This window comes from Euphorbia lathyris, chromosome 8 (assembly GCF_963576675.1).
Source record: "Euphorbia lathyris chromosome 8, ddEupLath1.1, whole genome shotgun sequence".
Taxonomy (NCBI): domain Eukaryota; kingdom Viridiplantae; phylum Streptophyta; class Magnoliopsida; order Malpighiales; family Euphorbiaceae; genus Euphorbia; species Euphorbia lathyris.
The window spans coordinates 52,636,695-52,655,803 of NC_088917.1; the positions used below are offsets into that span (position 1 = coordinate 52,636,695).

The 19,109-nt window shown below is 38.1% G+C and overlaps 1 protein-coding gene across 1 annotated transcript; it reads right to left on the reverse strand.

Moving 5' to 3' along the window:
- Nucleotides 1-229: 229 nt before the first annotated feature.
- Nucleotides 230-8,035, reverse strand: LOC136203599 (probable WRKY transcription factor 32). The gene is made up of 5 exons (XM_065994795.1): nt 7,639-8,035; nt 7,508-7,557; nt 2,615-3,318; nt 2,325-2,483; nt 230-879 (listed from the first exon to the last, which is right to left on the reverse strand). The coding sequence occupies exons 1-5, from the start codon at nt 7,892-7,894 to the stop codon at nt 516-518; spliced, it is 1,533 nt and encodes a 510-aa protein (XP_065850867.1). The 5' UTR covers nt 7,895-8,035; the 3' UTR covers nt 230-515.
- Nucleotides 8,036-19,109: the final 11,074 nt, after the last annotated feature.

Genomic DNA, 19,109 nt, shown 5'->3' on the forward strand with positions numbered 1-19,109 from the left:
GTTAGGTTCTATGTATAGCCAAATGATATTTAAATTGATTCAATGTGAATTTGTTAAATATTAAATCCCTCCTTATGTGTAAAAAAATCCTTTACCTCTGAGATACATTTTATGAGTTACGCATCTGTTTACTAAACTCTACACCCCCATAACATTGAACATAGATTTAAGAGGAATTGGGATATTAGAAATTTAGCATATTCAGTAAGTAGACTTTCGGGGGGGAGTATGTAGTCGTTACTCGTCCTGATAACAGAAAATTTAAATCTAACCAGCCAATTCTATGTTCCAATACTATAGATATATAGCTCTTACCATGTTCCGACCGATTCCTGATGGTGTACAATACTTAATATACAACTGCCTGTCTGACCAAAGAGGGGCGGGGGGAAGAACATCACTAATGCCTAAAAATTCAATAATAATTCACATTCTGAGAGCTAAATCATTTTCAAACAAGGACAGATGGCCTGTGCTTTGATATTATCAGTAGTGACTATCAAGAAAATAAGCTGTCAGCAAGGCTTGATTTCAAACCCGATGCTTAGAAGCGTTCGAGCTGATTCAATCGCCTTCTCTTTCTCGCCTCCGACGTCCAAGGTTTCACTGGTTAGTTCACCTTCCTTTCCTACCGACCACTGCGTAGAAGTTACTTGGTTTTGGGGTGTATCAGTTTTCTTGACTTGAATAGTATTCATGGAAGCAGGAGCAGCAGCAGCCACAAGAGGAGCACTTGGTGGACCATGCCGCTTTTTTGGTACAGGTGTATCATGGTCATGCACTCCCTTATACGTTATAATAAGGGCATTTGTGTTATCCACTGCTGTTTCAATGTGCTTGCGTACTGGACATCCAGCTGAAGTGCATCTATAGTAATTCCTGCACAATTTTATTCATAAAACAAGTTTGAATTAAAGATCTAGATTCATTTAGCAATTAATTCATATCAATAAATGCACAATTATGCTTTCTTTCCATAGGAAAAACAAAGGTAAATAATCATAGGTCCTTGAGGTACTTGTTATGTCGTGCATTTGCATAAAAAATAATAATGACATGTCCATGATTGTTTCGTGCAGCATATAAAGTTGGCATAAATCATTCTCCATTGTTCAACATCCATAAAATGGGGATATGACTCCTGAAAGATAGCATCCCTACTAACTTAAGACGTGACAGTGAATAGTGTCCTTGAAGGGACTAACAACTATGACACATTTCATAACAACATACCCTATACTTATGTGGGAAAAATAACTGGTTTTTCGAATTCTTGTTCACCAGTTTTCCTCTTCCAATAAAGAGGTCAATATGATCCATACTAGTAATTGAGCTTTATCAAGTCAAAAGTTCTTCCATACAGAAGGGATAAATCATCCAACACAACTGCCTCAAACCTTTTTCAATCTAACCCACAAAAGGATGTCAAGAACAGCCATTAACACAAATTTTCAAATGCCTATTTTAGACCAATCTTTTTTGGGAAATCCCACCACATATCAAGCTTCTTAAAGTAATTTAATCAAAATGCATCTAAACTAATGGATCATCATCACACAATTCTGCTCCCTCTCCCTACTTGAGGCTCCCCTCGCAAAAAGAAATCAAAGACAAAAAGGGCCATCAAAACATGTCGAAGCACTCTTTTCTATATAATTATAGGGTAAATAATTTATTAGTCCCCATCTTTTTACATAACACACTGTTTAGTCCCCTATTTATAAAAACACATTATAAGGTCCCTAACTCTTGTCAATATTAACCCTTTGGCCCTTTTGTTTATTTTTTTCAGATTTTTAACCGAACATACCTTAGCTTTCAGGACAGCCATAGTACGATACAAAATGGATATATGTTACTCTGTTAAATAGACAGAAGGACCAAAGGGTTAACAGTGAAAAATAGGGACCTTATAATGTGTTTTTCAAAAATAGGGGGACTAAACAATGTGTTAGGCAAGAAGGAGGGGACTAATAAATTATTTACCCTATATTATATGCCAAATTTCCTCTCACAATCATGTGAATCCCATATCAGAGTAGATCCAGAAGCATTACAAATGCTTCAGTTAAAATCTAAACCAAACACAAGTAAAACATCCAGAGAATGACTCTTGATGCACACACACACAAAATGCACGAATGGTATGAGAACTGCAAAACTAATAATTAAAAAATTCTCCTTTGATTTGCTTAGATAAAATAAAATAATAATAATTAAAAAAACGAAGGAACTACAACTTATAAATTCACAATTTAACTATTTCTAAACAACATTATCAATTGTTATTTATTTGTCAATCTATAGGGTAAACAAACATTCACCTGGGATGAGGATTTCCTTTCACCATTTTCTGTCCATATTTGCGCCATCTGTACCCATCACCTGAGATTCCCACATCACCTGCTGCATGCACAACAAATTTAGGTTTCTTTCCAGGTTTTAGTGGTGTTCCAGCAGATTCCAAGTTCTCCTTCTTCACTCTGGTCAATAAGATGCAAAATAATAAGACTATATTCTCTTCAACACAACCTCTTCACAAAATTATGCCAGAAACTATTGACAAAACATATCAAATATAATCTGAAAAAATTAAATTCCTGCAGAACCTTACCTTCGTTTGGGTTCAGGCTCACTAACATGTTCCTCTTTTATTTGCGTGATGCCATTCCCATCAGAGACACTTGAATTCTGTCGCTTCTTGTCAGGAACAGATGGTGCATCCTTTATAGATTCTTTTAGTGATGTAGCCTTCTCTGAATCCTTAAGCGAGCTGATAGGATGTTCTATTCCGCTATTTTGCAAAACAGGCTGAGATGATAATGCAACTCTGCTTTCCCTTGTACTATTATTCTTCCGAAGTGGATCATGACTGTGATTTCCTTTGACAACAATCTGTATAATGTTGCCTGAATGATCAGCGCACTCAATCTTTTTAGCACAACAGTCAGAATATGTGCACCTGTAGTAACTTCGAGAACCTGTAGGACTCTTCACTTGCTTCTGGCCATATTTACGCCAGTTATAACCATCAGGAGTATGTGTTCTCATAATGGGAACAGAAAGACTCTTAAAGTTGGAAGATTTCTGATGATCTGCCTCTGGGGTACATGCATTATTCGTCTTTGATGGTGAAAGTGTCAATTCTGGTAAAGTTGGACTAGGAGCTGATGATATCGATTGTGTAACAGAAGTTGGTGAAAACTCCGACAAAGAAGTAGGGTAGTGAGAAGATTGAAGCTGATGTTGAGTCTGGGATTCAGCGCATAGGGTCGTTGCACCTCTGAAAACTTCAGGATTTGACACCCCATCTTGCTCCTGACAAAGATTAAATAAAATATACGATGAACAGACAATAAAATTATTGACAATAAACTTCATCTATGCATCAGAGAGCTCATGAATATGGCATATATTACAAGAGTATACAGATGCATCCAGACCCCATGGAGCACTTTATAAAAGCATAGACTCTTGCCATTGACTTTGTCAAAAGGTAAGGTCCATGCCAAAGAAACACCAGTATTTCAAAATCTGGAAGATCAATTAAATATTTTAGTACTTGGAAATGTGCAAAGCAAATAGGGGATGAGATGCCATAAAATGTAAAACATGATGAATAAGTTATCTCCAACTAAATTATTAAAATATCTTGCATCTTCACAAAGTGAACCTAAAACCTGGCTTAGTAAATTCCCATAACAGTAAACCAGCTCTGACATAATGTTTGAACTATTCTCTGGCCTATGATGTATAGCCTTTGATGTTTTTATAGTTCATATCAACTCCTTCACTTCATTATAGGACTTTAATCGTGGAATAAGTAAAAGAGAAACTAGCTAGCTGGTAAAGACAACGAGTATTCTACCAAAGAAAATGGGACACTTTATTGGGGCTAAATATGGTGGTAGAGGCAGTGCTAATTGAACTTGTAAAATAGTGTGATTTGGAAAATCAGCTTTCAATTCAACAAATTACTCGGATGAATAAAATGCTAAACAGAGGTGGGATATGCAATAAACTCACACCTTATAGACAACAAAATAAATTAACCACCATTAACATACCCAAAATTTCATATATTTGAGCCTTGTACTTATTTGAAATGGATAGGAGTTAGCTTTATTCTTCCCCCTCCTAAACAATAACGACTAATTTAACTAGTTAAGAACTAAAGCATGGAACCTTTTGCGGGCTCAGTTATAACTTTCTGCTGAAAAAAGAGATGACAGAAGTCTAAGAAGCACCTAACCTGAAGGACCTAGTATTTTTCTTTTCTTTACTTCACATTGTTTATCTTGTTTAATTATTTGAAGAACATAATTTGCAACAATTCATGTGATTATTCCAGCTAAACCAAAACTGCACACTGTACTTCTACTTTTTCCCATTATAGCTAGATCACACTCGTTCCTTTTATGGTGACCTTGAAATGTAGATGTCAATCTAACAGCTTTCATCCTCTGTTGTTCTTCCAGATATTATCCTCCTTGTGAATTTCAATAATACTAGCTATGTTTTGGAATAAATTCCAGACCACTTGGGGTTGGGAACAGGAGAATGAATTCTCTGCTTAACTACTTGCATTTAGTATTACATATTTCAATCCAATGTTTGCGGAATGAAATTTTATCAAATATTATATGATCTCTTCTAAGATGTGACTTACATACTAATCAATTAGATGTTTAACACAAGTTCCTGGGAATGCAGTTGAGCTCCATGATCAGTGTCATTTTTACAATGTCACGTGTTAGTTAATAAAACTATTCATCAGGCTTAAACTTTTAGGCTGAGTCATTATATAACATTATGTAATTAGAAGCATTTTTCAATAACCCTCTCAACCCTTATTGGCAAAGTAACTAATCAAGAATATAACAAGGTCAAATGAAGAGAAAACAATAGAAGAGCCTTTTAAGGGGTTTAAAGCCAATAATTTTCCATGAGAAAAAGGGAAGACCCAACAATAAGAAGATATTATTTTTCTCCTGTATTTTTTCCTCATTTTAATAAAATTCGGGTCTGGGTTTTTGATTGGTTTTGTGAAGATGCCAACCTAGTTGGGATCTTTGCATTCCGATCTTAGCCTGTAACCCAACATTTACTTAAAAAAAATATGACTCTTCACATTTGAGCCTTCTCAGATTTATTAGATCAGTTGATACTTGTTCAGAAGATAAGTGCGTGATAGAATTGACAAAAGGACTTTAATATTTCTAATTGACCTTGAGAAGGTTCAGAATAGAGTACTACTACAAGAGCCACTTTGGTTGATACTATAGAAGAAGGGATTTCTTGTGCAATAAATAAATGCAATTAAAGAGTTGTATGCTAAAGTAACCGCTATTTAAGTTACACCAAGGATCTTCATTGAGTCTTTATCACTTTATCTTAGTAATTGATAATTTGACAAAGCAATATCTAAGATGATATAGCATGGTCATGCTTTCTGCAAAAGACATCATTTTTATAGACGAGACAAAAGAGAGAGTGAACTAAGAATTGGGCTTTGGTGAAATACCTTGGAAGTCAATGTGTTCAAGTTGAGATTAAAAAAAAATACAAACGATTGCATGCATAGTAGGTCTAGAAGTAGCAAGCATAATACAAATACTCATGTATCCCTAAGAAGGACATTGATGCTTTTAGGTAACCAGCTACGCCTATACTATTATCTATAATAAGGGAATACACATAATACAAGAGGATTTCAATCATAGGTTATAGAATTAAGACATGATGGATGAAATAGAGAAGCCATACAAAGGTGTTCACGTGAAAGTATATATCCACGAAGCACCGACACTTCCAGGAGGTTGGAGTATCCGTGTCGGACAATACGGATGCGGGCCCATGACGAGACGCACACCGGACATGGCAAAAAAGTTTCCACTGTTCGTTTAATAGGGAAACAGGGAACACTTTTGGGACACTTTTTACAGAAAGAAAACAAATCTAAACCTATGACTATCAGTTTTGCCATAACCCAACCAAACTCAAATAAAACAAAATAAAAGTCTTTCTTCTTCATAAAATTAAAAATTACAAAAACAGAAACTTAACCTAACTTTCTTCCGCGATCCCACTAAGTCGCACCCAACTCTATCTTCTACTGCGAACAGTGGGTTCCTTTTTGTTTTCTCTTTTCTGTAATCAGTTTGTTGCTCTCTTCTTTAATCAGTTATTTTCTTTCCTCTCTTCTTTTCTCTTTCAAATCCAAAGTTATTTTCTTTCTTCACAGGAACTCCAAATGCTTTTCTTTGAAGATTGTATTTATAAGTAAACTGATTTGAAAAGAGCGATTCATTTACTCTACTCCAACTAGTTGGGGTTAAGACTTCAGTGTTGTTGTAACTACAAAAAATATACTACAAGCTACAAATGCATGTGATACCATTAATTTAGTGCTATTTAATCTTTATATAAACCAAAGTTTTATTTGATATAATAGCAAGGAGAACCATCCCTCTTTTGACTCTTTTAGTCAGAGAGAAGCATTTAGAAGGTAGTTGCAAGATTCATCGAGATTTAATAATTCTGATACCAAAGTTTTTTCTATATTATTTTTTATTGCTATGCTGCATACCCTACTTACACCATATTTCCATTATTATTCATAATGGACCTTGAACTGCAAGCAATATGATCCGCTCCAGACAACTAATTGTTCATCAATTCAATGGCAACCCTTGTTCAGTGCATACAAACATCTTCTAGCATGTTATCACACTTTTATTGATTCTATGTTATAGTCGTATCATTTCCATGATGTTTTCTAGCTTACCTACTTTTGATTCACAACCTAAAGTAGACAGTCAGTGGCATAACCCCATAATAGTTCAATGCAACATCAAAAGCTTGGATCATTTCCACTACACTGTAAAAAGGTTCTAAAAAGGCATAAATAGTTTAAAAAGATGATCCAGCAATTTCTTCAAGTATTGACAAATTGCCCACGATCTTCCCTTCTAAGACGGCCTAAAACCCAAAAATGATATGACAATTTGATTGTGTCTGCTTGAACAACAACAACAACAACAACAACAACAACAACAAAGCCTTAGTCCCGAAATGATTCGGGGTCTGCCTGCTTGAACACATAAAAAAGAAAAAAGAAAAAAAAAATCAATGAGATGTCCTTATTAAAGTTTCAGTAAGGACTCTCTTATTGTATTGAGGATATGTCACTGATATTTAATACAGCGAAAATCTAAGGATCAAATCAAAATCACTTCTAAACTTCTACTAAAACTCAACAAGAAAGAAGCTACGCAGGGACCACAAGTAGCTAGCAAACTGATAGTTGGTCCTAAATTCCATTTAGCACAAAAACTGCTTCACACAAAATTCACAGAATAAAAATAAAAATTAACACATACTTACACTTCCTCAAAGTCGTGCAAAGCCAATCCCAAACAAAATGTCTATCGTGAAGCAAAAACAAAACAAACACAAGAAAAAGAATAAACAACAGTAAACTGGTTAATAAATAAATGAACCTGACCTTGAATTTAGTTTTCACGCCTTTTATCAACGCTGAATTATCCTGCAAACCTGCCAGATCACCAATTACACTTCCCACAACAAACTCAACCTTAACAAAATTACAAAATTAAAGTTCAGAATAAACCCTACCTACACACTGATCGTTCTCCGGTGATATCTCCGTAGAAGACGCTACTAGAGAGGGTTGCAAGTGCGACTCCCTCAACTGGTCCACTTGAGAGCTCGATAACTCAACGAGTTGTTGCGACTGAGCCAGTTGATTTAAGTCACTGACTTCACTCCCTTCTTCGTCTTCGTATTCGTCTTCTTCTGAATTGTCCTTTTGCTCCTCATCTTGTCCTTTCTGTTGAACTTGGAGAGCTTCGAGGCTCTCGCTCTCGTCCATGGCCGATTCTCTCTCGCAGACTAAAGTTTGAAAACAGTTGCAATCAGTCGTTATACTGTCCGAAACCGAAGCCGAAAAATTGATGCCCGATACAGAGAACGATGCAACCCGGTATAATTGTGAAAAATCGAATTTTGCGTACCGGAGGGACAAAAAGACAGAAAAGCAGTGGTGGGGTGAGGGTATATGTGTCCTTGACTAGAATTGACTCAGGTGCTTTTTCGGCTGTGTGTAGGATAACGGCTTCCGTTTATTTCTCCGTTACTTTAGGTAAAAAGATCGGCCAAGTTCTGTTGACTTTATGTGTTCTTTAACGGCCTAGGTGGCCGTTTTGCCACTGGTAGCTTTGACTCTGACACACTGATTAATTAATATAGTGGGCAACTATATACCGCCCTTAAATTCCGATTCACCGCACTATATTGATCCTTTTGCCCTTCTCATTATTTTAAACAAAACTTTTGAAAATTCCAAATCCTCTCTACTTCTTTTCCATTCTAAAAAACCGGACCTAAAACGAGATGGCACGAAAAGTAGGCATCGGCAAAGGATACATGGGTATTACGGTAAGTATTTCCGTAAAAAAATTTAACGAATTCGTGAGTAATAAGGGCTGAAAATCGGGATTAAAATCCCAGATTTTCAGCTAGGCGGGCGACCCGCACGATCTCCACCTACGGTGGAACGCATGAACTATGCGTTCCACCGTAGGTGGAGATCGTGCGGGACGAGCGATCCACCGTATGGTGGATCGCACGGCGCACGCGCTCCACCGTAAGGTGGAACACGCGGCGCATGCACTCCACCATGCGGTGGATCGCTCGTCGTACGCGTTCAAGACGTGCGCTCCACCTTATGGTGGAGCGCATGCGCCACCCGTTTGGCCTAAGGGCCAAACGTTTGCGGCGCACTGGTCGGCCCTAAGGCCGACTAGTGCGCCGCACCCGTTTGGACCATAGGGCAGGTGGTGTAAGCCACCCGCCCAGGCCAAAAAGGGGCAAATTTTGATTTTTTTTTTTTAAATTTGTACGGACCGGGCGTAGGCAGACCCGAACATATATAAAAAAAATTACGTTAAATTGAATATACTAAATAAATAATATTACAGGATCAGGAGGGATCTGACCCTAGACGCACGTCTTCACGTCCTGTTACTGCATCTGCTCGGCGGGACCGGGCGGAGCAGCAGCGGTTCATGGCGGACGCCCGGAGGGCACATGCTGCACAGGCGGAGCGTGCTGAGGGACAGGATGAGGCGGCTGATATAGACATGGACGGGGATGCCTCTATGCATCGTCCTAGTTCTGATACTATCCCCATACATCGTGGCGTCGTGACGAGGGGTCGAGACGGACGATTTTCTTCTACCGCAGCATCTTCTTCTGGTAAGAGAAATTTAAAAATGTGTTTATTTGTATTTGTGTTAATCGTGATTATTGAAAAATATACCAAAAATTTAATGTAAACCGTTTGCTGTAATTTCAGGTAGCAGCAAGCGATCGAGGAGTGTAGAGGATGACTGGGTTGTGAAGGACCCCGTCCCCGGGGGTCCATTTGATGGTGCTGTGATCCCGAGCTTTTTGGAACATATTGCATGTGCTATCTGGGCCGGTCAGGATAGGGGCGTCCTTAGGTGTCATACCAGATCAGGGTATTGCTCGAAGCTGAGATCATGGTACAGTGGTTCTTCCAGGACGATTCAGTCGCGTATCGAGTCATCTGGCATGTTCCATTTACCTGGTATTATGCACAGTCACATAGATGCTGCTCTGATCACGGCATTTGTAGAGCGGTGGAAACCAGACACGTCATCATTTCACATGCCATTTGGCGAGATGACCATTTTAATGCATGATGTGTGGGAGATATTGCGCATCCCCGTAGATGGTGCCATGGTGACTGCTGATGCGACTATTGATGAGCTTAAGGAGTGCGTGATGGATTTGTTTGGGATGACTCGGGTTCAGTTAGATGCCCGTCATTATGCTTCTGGTGGTATACGAGCCGCTTCCATCATGGAGCACTGTGGAGGTGATCGGATTCCTGAGACCCAGGCTATAGCTTGGACGTGGCTGATGCTCGATTCCACCTTGTTCGTAGACAAGAGTGGTGACCGCATCCGACCTTCTTGTCTGTTAGAGGTGCAGGACTCGGCGGCTGGAGCCATTGGACTTTCTTGGGGATCAGCTGCATTAGCATATCTATACCGTCATCTTGGTATTGCTACCAGAGGAGATTGCGGGCAGATGACGGGTTGTATGACATTGCTCCAGTCCTGGATTTACAAGTATTTTCCTTGCTTCAGGCCACATCGAGAGGCAGTTACAGTTGACCCGGATCTTCCTAGGGCTTCGTTGTGGCCATCTATATCGATGGAGAAGAGCGATGAGCGGCTGAGAGCATTTCGTGCCTGGCTTGATGTGTTGACAGCAGATGAGGTATACTTGCTATATAATTATAAATACTGTTCAATTAAAACAAATTTGTATTACTTATATGTGTTAATGTAATTTTATACATTTGTAGGTCATGTGGATGCCGTATGGCCCTGATGCCATTACTGAGACCCCGAGGACTCTATATTCTGGATGGATACGGTATCGGGATGTGATCGAGCCGTACATGCCGGGGCAATGCCTTCGACAGCTTGGACATGTGCAGACCATTCCTAGACCGATATTGCAGCCTTCTAAGGCTGTTCGCCCGTGGACCAGTTTGAAGTATCGTGTAGAGGTGCCAGCTGTGATGGTGCAGGGTATTTGGGACTCTTTTCCCCAGTCGTCCGTCCTTATACTGTCTGTATTCACTCCAGCACATACTCCATCAGATTGTGAGGATCAGCACATGCATTGGTACACCTGTCACTCACACCCTCGTCTACTTCCGGACCGATTGTTGCACCACACATAATTAATCAGAATTCAACCTATAACATTACAGAACCATACATAATTAATCAGATTTCACCTGTAACATTACAGAACCACACATAATTAATCAGAATTCAACCTATAACATTACAGAACCACACACAATATCAAATACTAATATCCCCTAAGTTGGGCCAATCTGGTCCACTATGTCACCCTATCCTGATAGAAGCGCTCCCATCCTACAACGCTTTGGCCTCGGTGCACAAACCACCAGTGTACTATAGGGGGCACCGGAAAGTTAGGCGATAAATTTAAACGTATGTAGTGCTGGCAGTGATTCCCTAAATGAGCTATACAAATCTCACGTGATGGTCTTGTAGCAGTGGATGCGGCATACAATGGTAAGATAGTACCACACAATGCTAATGTGTCCCCACCTGAGAAGCCAAATAACATGATAGCAGAATTGTACATTGTAGCAACCGGCCACAAGTCATCCCAAACGATCATCCAATAATCCGGCGTACAACCTGCACCGTCCCAACTTACCCTACGAATAGATGCATCAACAGTATCAACAAACACTCTTTCATATAGAGAACGGTTAGCAATTACTTCATTTCGAATGTGATGCCTAACTGTCTGCCACGCTTCTTCGTCACCAAAAACGTAAGTTGCTACCGTACGGAAACCACAATTTCCATCACCTACAATGTCGTAGTATGATTCGACGTATGGTTTAATTATGCCAACTATTTTATCGGAATGTACGAATTCAGAACCATAATACGTTTTTCCATCTGCATTCATGTATATTGGTGTAAAACAACTCTATATTGCAAAACAGTTATAAAAAAAAGTTAGGTTTATCAGATAAACATTACCTGATGAGGCAGTATTATGTACCGAGGATGACGAGCTAATTCTGCCACTTCTACCACGACTCCTAGATGAACTAGTAGAACGAGCCTGTCCACGACGAGTTTCATTGTATTCCCAAGAACTCGGCATACGTTTTGTGGATTTGCTCACCTTAGTTCGCCCCCGCACGTTAATTTTGACATCGGGTTCGGTGTACTGAGCTTGATCAGGGTGTAGTTGATCATGGATAAACATTGAAATATTACGCATTACGGATGGGTCGGCTTTAGAGACTTGGTCCACTAAGGACTTAAAATATCGCTGCTCCTCGTTCAAATCATTACGCCCGTCATTTTCATCAGTGTCACCATGATTGATTAAAAGTGTTCTCCAAAACACGTGAACACTCTCAGAACTGATCATTTGTTCCAGATCACAAGCTCGTTTTAGCTCACATGCACATGGTATCTGATGCGATGTTCTCAATACACAACCGCAACGCACGTACACTTCATGGCTCAACCCTCTCATGCGCTCTAACTCTTGATTCAACAACTGCAGACAATAATGAGAGACTTTGAATACAAGTTGGCTTAATGGGCGTCCGGCGAAAGTGACTGCTTGACGAAGCCGGGACTGTTCAAGCATGTACCTGATACGAAGACAAAATTATTATTAGTTAGTGAAATGATACAACCATAAATGCAAATTCCAAAATCGCAGTAGAAGAAATTGCAAATACCTTATATTGGTTGCTTGTGATTCAATCTGCTTGTGAACCTTCTGCCATACCGTGTCAAGGGACCCAGTTACCGTATTGAGCCATTGCTTTAGACTAGCATGTTCGCTCTCCACTCGACAAGTAGTTGTGTTGCCAAAATGTAGGAACTCCTTTGTCCAAGCAACAACAAACTTCTCCTTATGCAGCAACCACGTCTCCTCAACATACGAGATAACTCCTTTGAACCTGCTCATCTTTTCCTTCATCATCATAAGATTGGTCTCGTACTCCTCAATGGTTAATGATTCTAATATTGTTCTCCATTTGCCATTCTTGAATTTAGAGGCAAGGCCTTTATCTCCAATGATTCTATACACACGATCTTCCACATCCTTATTTATATGCCAAGTGCATAGCAAGTGCGCTGCTTGTGGAAAAACTTCTTGTATCGGCTTTAATAACCCAAGCTCCCTATCACTAACAACAACGGTCGGGTTCAGATCATCCCCAAGCAAAATCTTCAGCCTTTGCAAAATCCAACGGTAGCTCCCTTCGGTCTCGTCTTTAACAATAGCATACGCTATCTTGAAGTTATTATTGCATGGCGTCATCCCAACAATCTCAACAAACGGCATTTTGTACTTGTTTGTTTTGTACGTTGAATCAATGTCGATGTACCAGTGGTAAGTCCTGAACATATCAACTGACTCTGGATGTGCCATGAACACATGCGTTATCACACCTGAATCAGCCTGTGTGTAATTGACATATTTGTTCTCCACAGCAATATGGTAGAATTGACTAGCCAGGTCTCTACCTTCAAACGCGTCCCTCCTCATTTTGTCCCTGTAATTATATATGTGTTTAATTACTGAGTTGTCCTCTGGGTGTTTTTCTTTAACTGATGCTAAAATAGCACAAGGCTTTGCTTGAGCTGAAGTCATATCACGCACAATTTGTTTAGATGCGATACTGAGTTCGCTCATTTACCGACTTCCCTCTGGATACATACGCATTGTATGGTTATGCATTCCAGTTAACCCAGCCTTAGCCTTTATCCCCCATCCCGAAAGGTCTGCATGTTGATAGGCTTTAATCTGAAATTTGCAGCGGCACGCTTTAGTTTTACTTTTCCTAATTGCAGGATCTTCATCATTTTTCACAACACCTCTATATCGTTCACCCCGTGAACAGCGCAACAACTTCTGTTTTCCCCCATTTTTGTGCAAAGATATTACAATCTCAAACCCATTCTGAATAGCTATCTTTTTTGCCCAATCAATAGCATCCTGACCGGAGGGGAAAACGGTATCCGTTATGAAATGCGAACTATAATCAATGTTATCGGGGTTCCAATCTTCTATCGGTACCTGAATATACGAAAAATTGACATTAAAATTACAAAAAAATACTTCGGGGCTATTTCTCCCGTTCGAAATTAATTCGGGGCAATTTTTGCCCATTTTGGCCTGAACGGGCAGCGCGTACTGCCCGTTCCAATGGTGGAGCGGGTGGCGCGTACCACCCGTTCCATGGGTGGAGCGGGTGGCGATTACCACCCGTTCCTTAGGCCGAACGGGTAGTTCATCCGTTCGGCCTAAGGAACGGGTGGTAATCGCCACCCGCCCAGGCCAAAACCAAAATAAAAAAAAAGCCTAAATAACGTTTTTAATAACCGTAATCTTACCTCGTGTTCGAACTCATTGTCTTCGGGAATGCTTTGATCCATTTTTGTCAAATACGGGATTTGTGCTCGGGAGAGAAAAATAGAGAGAGTTTTGAAGGTTTTGGGGAAAAAATGACAAGGGTAAAATGGTCAAAACAGTGCGGTGAACCGGAATTTAGGGGCGGTATTTAGCAATACCCTTAATATACGGTCACATATATAATATTAAATGAAAATAAATTGGGAGAATTACTAAACTAGTTCATTTTAGGAGTTAGGTTTACATTTCTAGCTCATTTTAAAAAAGAGAAAATTATAAAATTGGGTCAAATTGGAGGCCCATTTATATATTTAACCTATTTACTCATCCTACTACATATCTAGACTGATTTTGTGTGACTTTCCCATAATACCCCTAACCTTCCCACCACTCGCGAACGGCCGCTCCCCCTATCTCCTTGGTTACACGAAAAGTTGCTCCTGCATTAATGATTTCAAGACTTTTGATTTTCCTTTCTTTCTTTAAATTGCACGAAATCTGCACCATTTCGTCAAAATCACAATGAATTTCTCTTTTTCCTCTCTTCATCTCTTGATTCTGCAACTTCCCAACCCTAGAAAACGAAGCCATGGTTTTTCATCTTCCTATTCGTTGCTTGGTTTCTTTCTTCTTGTTACCATCAAAGAAATGGGTTTTCTACGTTATTTCCTTCGTTCTTCCCATGTTATCATATTGTTATTGTCGCTTTTGGGGGTGAAAGGGCCGAAAAATGTAAGTATTTGTTGTTTTTCTACGTTTTTTCATGAATTCACTTCGCAATCGATGGTTTCGCGAAGCTTTGCAAAGAGAAAGAGCCTGAAAAGTGACAATCTACTTCGTGAATCGATGATTTCACGAAGATATGCGAAGAGAAAGAGTCTGAAACGTATGGATCTACCTCGCGAATCGATGCTTTCGCGAAGTCTGCGAATAGATCCTCACTTTTCAGACCTCGCAGACTTCGCGAAAGCATCGATATGCGACATAGATAGTCACGTTTCATACCTCGCAGACTTCGTGAAACAATCGATTAGCGAAGTAAAACCACCTCTTTCCCTGCACATTTACATTCGCATGCTTCGCTAATCTTCATTTCGCGAAGCCAAAATCGTCTTATTCCCTGCCTAACACGATTAATTTTTTCTGAAGGTGGTTGAATGTGTAACATCTCTTTCTGGAAGGCGACGTACTGGGCTGCAGGGGAGATGATTTTCCTTCTTGTATAGGGATTAACTTCCCTCAAGATTGACATATTCACTCCTAAAATGGTTGGTTAGGAGAGATTGTGTCAATCTTGGGGTGCACCATGGGACACGTCCATCCCATGGTGCCAATCTTCAAAGTGAACCTAACTAATCCTGTACCAATTTTAAATCGGATGAGTAATCTTGGTGTGGACCGTGGGACACGTCCATCCCAAAAGGTCTGGAAGTTCAGACCTTTTGGGATGAGAAATGGAAGTCCAGAATTTTGGGATGGATGTGTCTCATGGTGCACACCAAGATTACTCATCCGCTTCAAAATTGGTACCGGATTAGTTAGGTTCACTTTGAAGTGATTTGTTAGGAGTTTATTGTGGCAATCTTGTTGTAAATTTTGATAATATTATGATTTGAATGTTGTTATTGTGGCAATCTTGTTGTAAATTTTGATAATGTTATGATTTTAATGTTAGAATCTGTTGTTGTTTGTCATTTTTTGTTATAGACCACTTCGCGAATTAGCTTCAAAACATATCCAGCCTTCGCATATGCGAACTAAATTCATCAAGCAAAACAAACTTCAGCTTCGCAGGCTTCGCATATGCGAACTAAATTCATTAAGTAAATCCAAACATTAGCTTCGCAAGCTTCGCATATGGTCGAACCTGCGAAGTCAGAAGGGAAGGAGACAGACGCGCGTAAATATTGAGGGTATTATGGAAAAGTCACACAAAATCAGTCTAGATATGTAGTAGGATGAGTAAATGGGTTAAATATGTAAATGGGCCTCCTATTTGACCCAATTTTGTAATTTTCCCCTTAAAAAAATCCAAAACTAATGTATTTTAATAAATAACTTCCAATTTTGTCTTCGTCTTCTTCCTAAACATAACTTTGTGTCTTTCCCCTCTCTCTCGCGCTCTCTCTAAAGAACAAAACAATTTGCAGAACGACTACGAATACTACAACAATCAATCCAACCCACAGTTCATACAACAAGATTTCTACAATCATGTAAGTTTTTCATTGGTTTTTAGTTTCATTGAAAAGATTTAAAGCTTATTCCATTCATCATTAAGATCTAGCAGTTTGTTTCTCTACAACCCACTGTATATTGTTTCTCTTCCTTTTTCATGTTTTTCCTGGTCGTGCGAACCCCAAAAACAGTGGCATTATTGTCTGAAAATGCATTTGCTTGGAACATCAGTTTCAGATTTTTCCCCGACAGTGTCGATATCTGTCGATTGCTGATCAATATTGACAGATATGATGATATTGTATCGTATCGATATTGGTCGATATATGTCGATATTGTATTTGATATCGACCGAGGTTATAGTCTTCAATGTCGATATTTGTCGATATTTGTCGATATTTGTCGATATTTGTCGATATCAAATACAATATCGACATATATTGACCGAAGTTACAGTCTTCAATATCGATATTTGTCGATATCAAATACAATATCGACATATATCGACCGAAGTTATAGTCTTCAATGTCGATATTTTTCGACATCAAATACAATATCGATATATATCGACCGAAGTTATAGTCTTCAATGTCGATATTTGTCGATATCGACATATATCGATCGAAGTTATAGTCTCAAATCCATTGATATGTTTCGATAGCTTTCTTTAAGTTACAAATAATATATAGTTCATTGTTTATGAAATGCAGAAATATGTCCACCCCGAATACTTGTTTGTGTATGCTTTCTTGGGATGGAGAATGGAAAAAAGAGGGGCCAATGGACACAATGATATACATTGGTGGTCAATCGAAGGTGCTCCATTTTTCAACGCCAACTGATTATCAAATGTTAAGAGAGATAATTTACGCTTCATTGAATGTTGATGCAACCTCACATGCATACATATGGCAATGCACACAACATACGATTTAATCTTTGGAACATACAATTTATTGTCACAGATTTATTTTTTTTATATAAGAAGGTGAAACATAAATATTTTCTTATATGGTACACTATCTTGATGATTTCATTTTTTTTTATTTTTACAGATTTTACTTACAAAAGTACTATAATGATGATATTATGAAATTTATCGTGTATGTTCCAAATATTTTGTGTTCTAAACTATATTTTGTGTTCCAATAATATATCTTGGTTCTAAACCATAAGATTCAAATTGATAATAATATTTTTATATTAATAAAAAACAACACAAAAAAAACATAAATATAAAAAACTAAAATACATAAATTAAAAAAAACTACAAATAAGTATTATCAGGATCCAATATTGCATCAACAAAGTCCTTCTTAGCTTTCTCCAACAGCCTTTTGAGAGACTTTACTTCTTTCTTCAATCTTCTTTTTTCATTCTCAACTGACTCAAGATAGTCAGTCATTGATTCACAGACAAAAGACATGATCTTTGTCATGCCTTTCATGAATCTAATAATTTTTTTTGTGTCACCATCACGGAAGGAATCATGAAAATCAGAAATGAGTTTATCAAACTCAGAAAGAAGAACTGGCGGTGGAGGTTACTAGAATGAAGAATTATGAACAAACAAATCGTATATTATAGAAGAAAACACTAAAATGTTCATGGAGAATCTCAACAGTCAACACAAAACTTTAATGATAGATTGATATTCGAAAAAGACTATTGAACTTCTATTCAAAGTCATCATTAAATAACTACACTTAAAAACGTCTCTTGCTCTTCTATGAAATATAGTGGATAATTAGGTTGTCGATATCTATGTGATATCGACAATTAGGTTCTCGATGAATCCAACTATCACAAATAATGTTCATTAAACATTACATTTAACATATACACATACTGTTGGGGTTTAGTGTCCTATAGACAATTGTTCCAGGATATAAACCTAATGTAAATGAATTGTTCTTTATGTCATTTGTTTTAATAAGATATGGTTTTATAACTGTATAAAGGCAATCTCTTTTAAAGAACTAAATAAGTCTAATAAAAGGAAATCCCTAAGTTTATTTAAAGTGATTATAAAGTGTTCATACAAGCATGAAGTGAGACGAAACATTATAATAAACTAATAAACTTAAAACCACCCCAAGTCAAGTGATATGTTTTGAATAGGGATTGACATAACACTGTTGAGACTTGCATGTAACAATGTTTTCTGTCGAGACAGAGAGCTGATCTCACAAGCTTCAGATATGCAGATATCTGGACAGTTACATGGATCCAATGAAAGGGGTTCATTAGGATTGAGGACCCGACTCGAGATAACAGGATGGGTAGATCACTACACCATAGATGGTCTTTTGCAACCTAAAACACATGTGTTGCTCCTAAAGTGTTGCAATTTATAGGATTAAATTCGATCAATTGCAACATTATTTAGAAAGTGTTGCCAATGATATGTTAAACTAACTTTACTATGGTATTTTTGAACACTATTTATAAAGTGTTGCAAGAGATATACAAAAAATTGAAACACTTTATTATGTAGTATGTTTTACATATGAGGAAAAAAAGAAATAAGGTGCAAAAATACCCCTAACGTTTAAAGACAAGAGCAATTTTACCTCTAACGTCTAAAATGGTGCAATTTTAACATTGGTAGCCAAGAGCAATTTTATCTCTAACATTCGTAAGTTTGGTCAATTTTAGATATTATTATAAAACACATGCACTACAAAAATACTTGTGTTTTATAATAGTGTTTGAAATTGATCGAAATTATCAACATTGGGTAAAATTGCTCATGGCTACAAACGTTAGGAGTAAATTTGCATATTTTAGACGTTAGAAGTAAAATTGCTCATAACCAAAACGTGAAAGATATTTTTGCCCCTTAACCCATTTACTAAATTTAGGTTTTATTATTC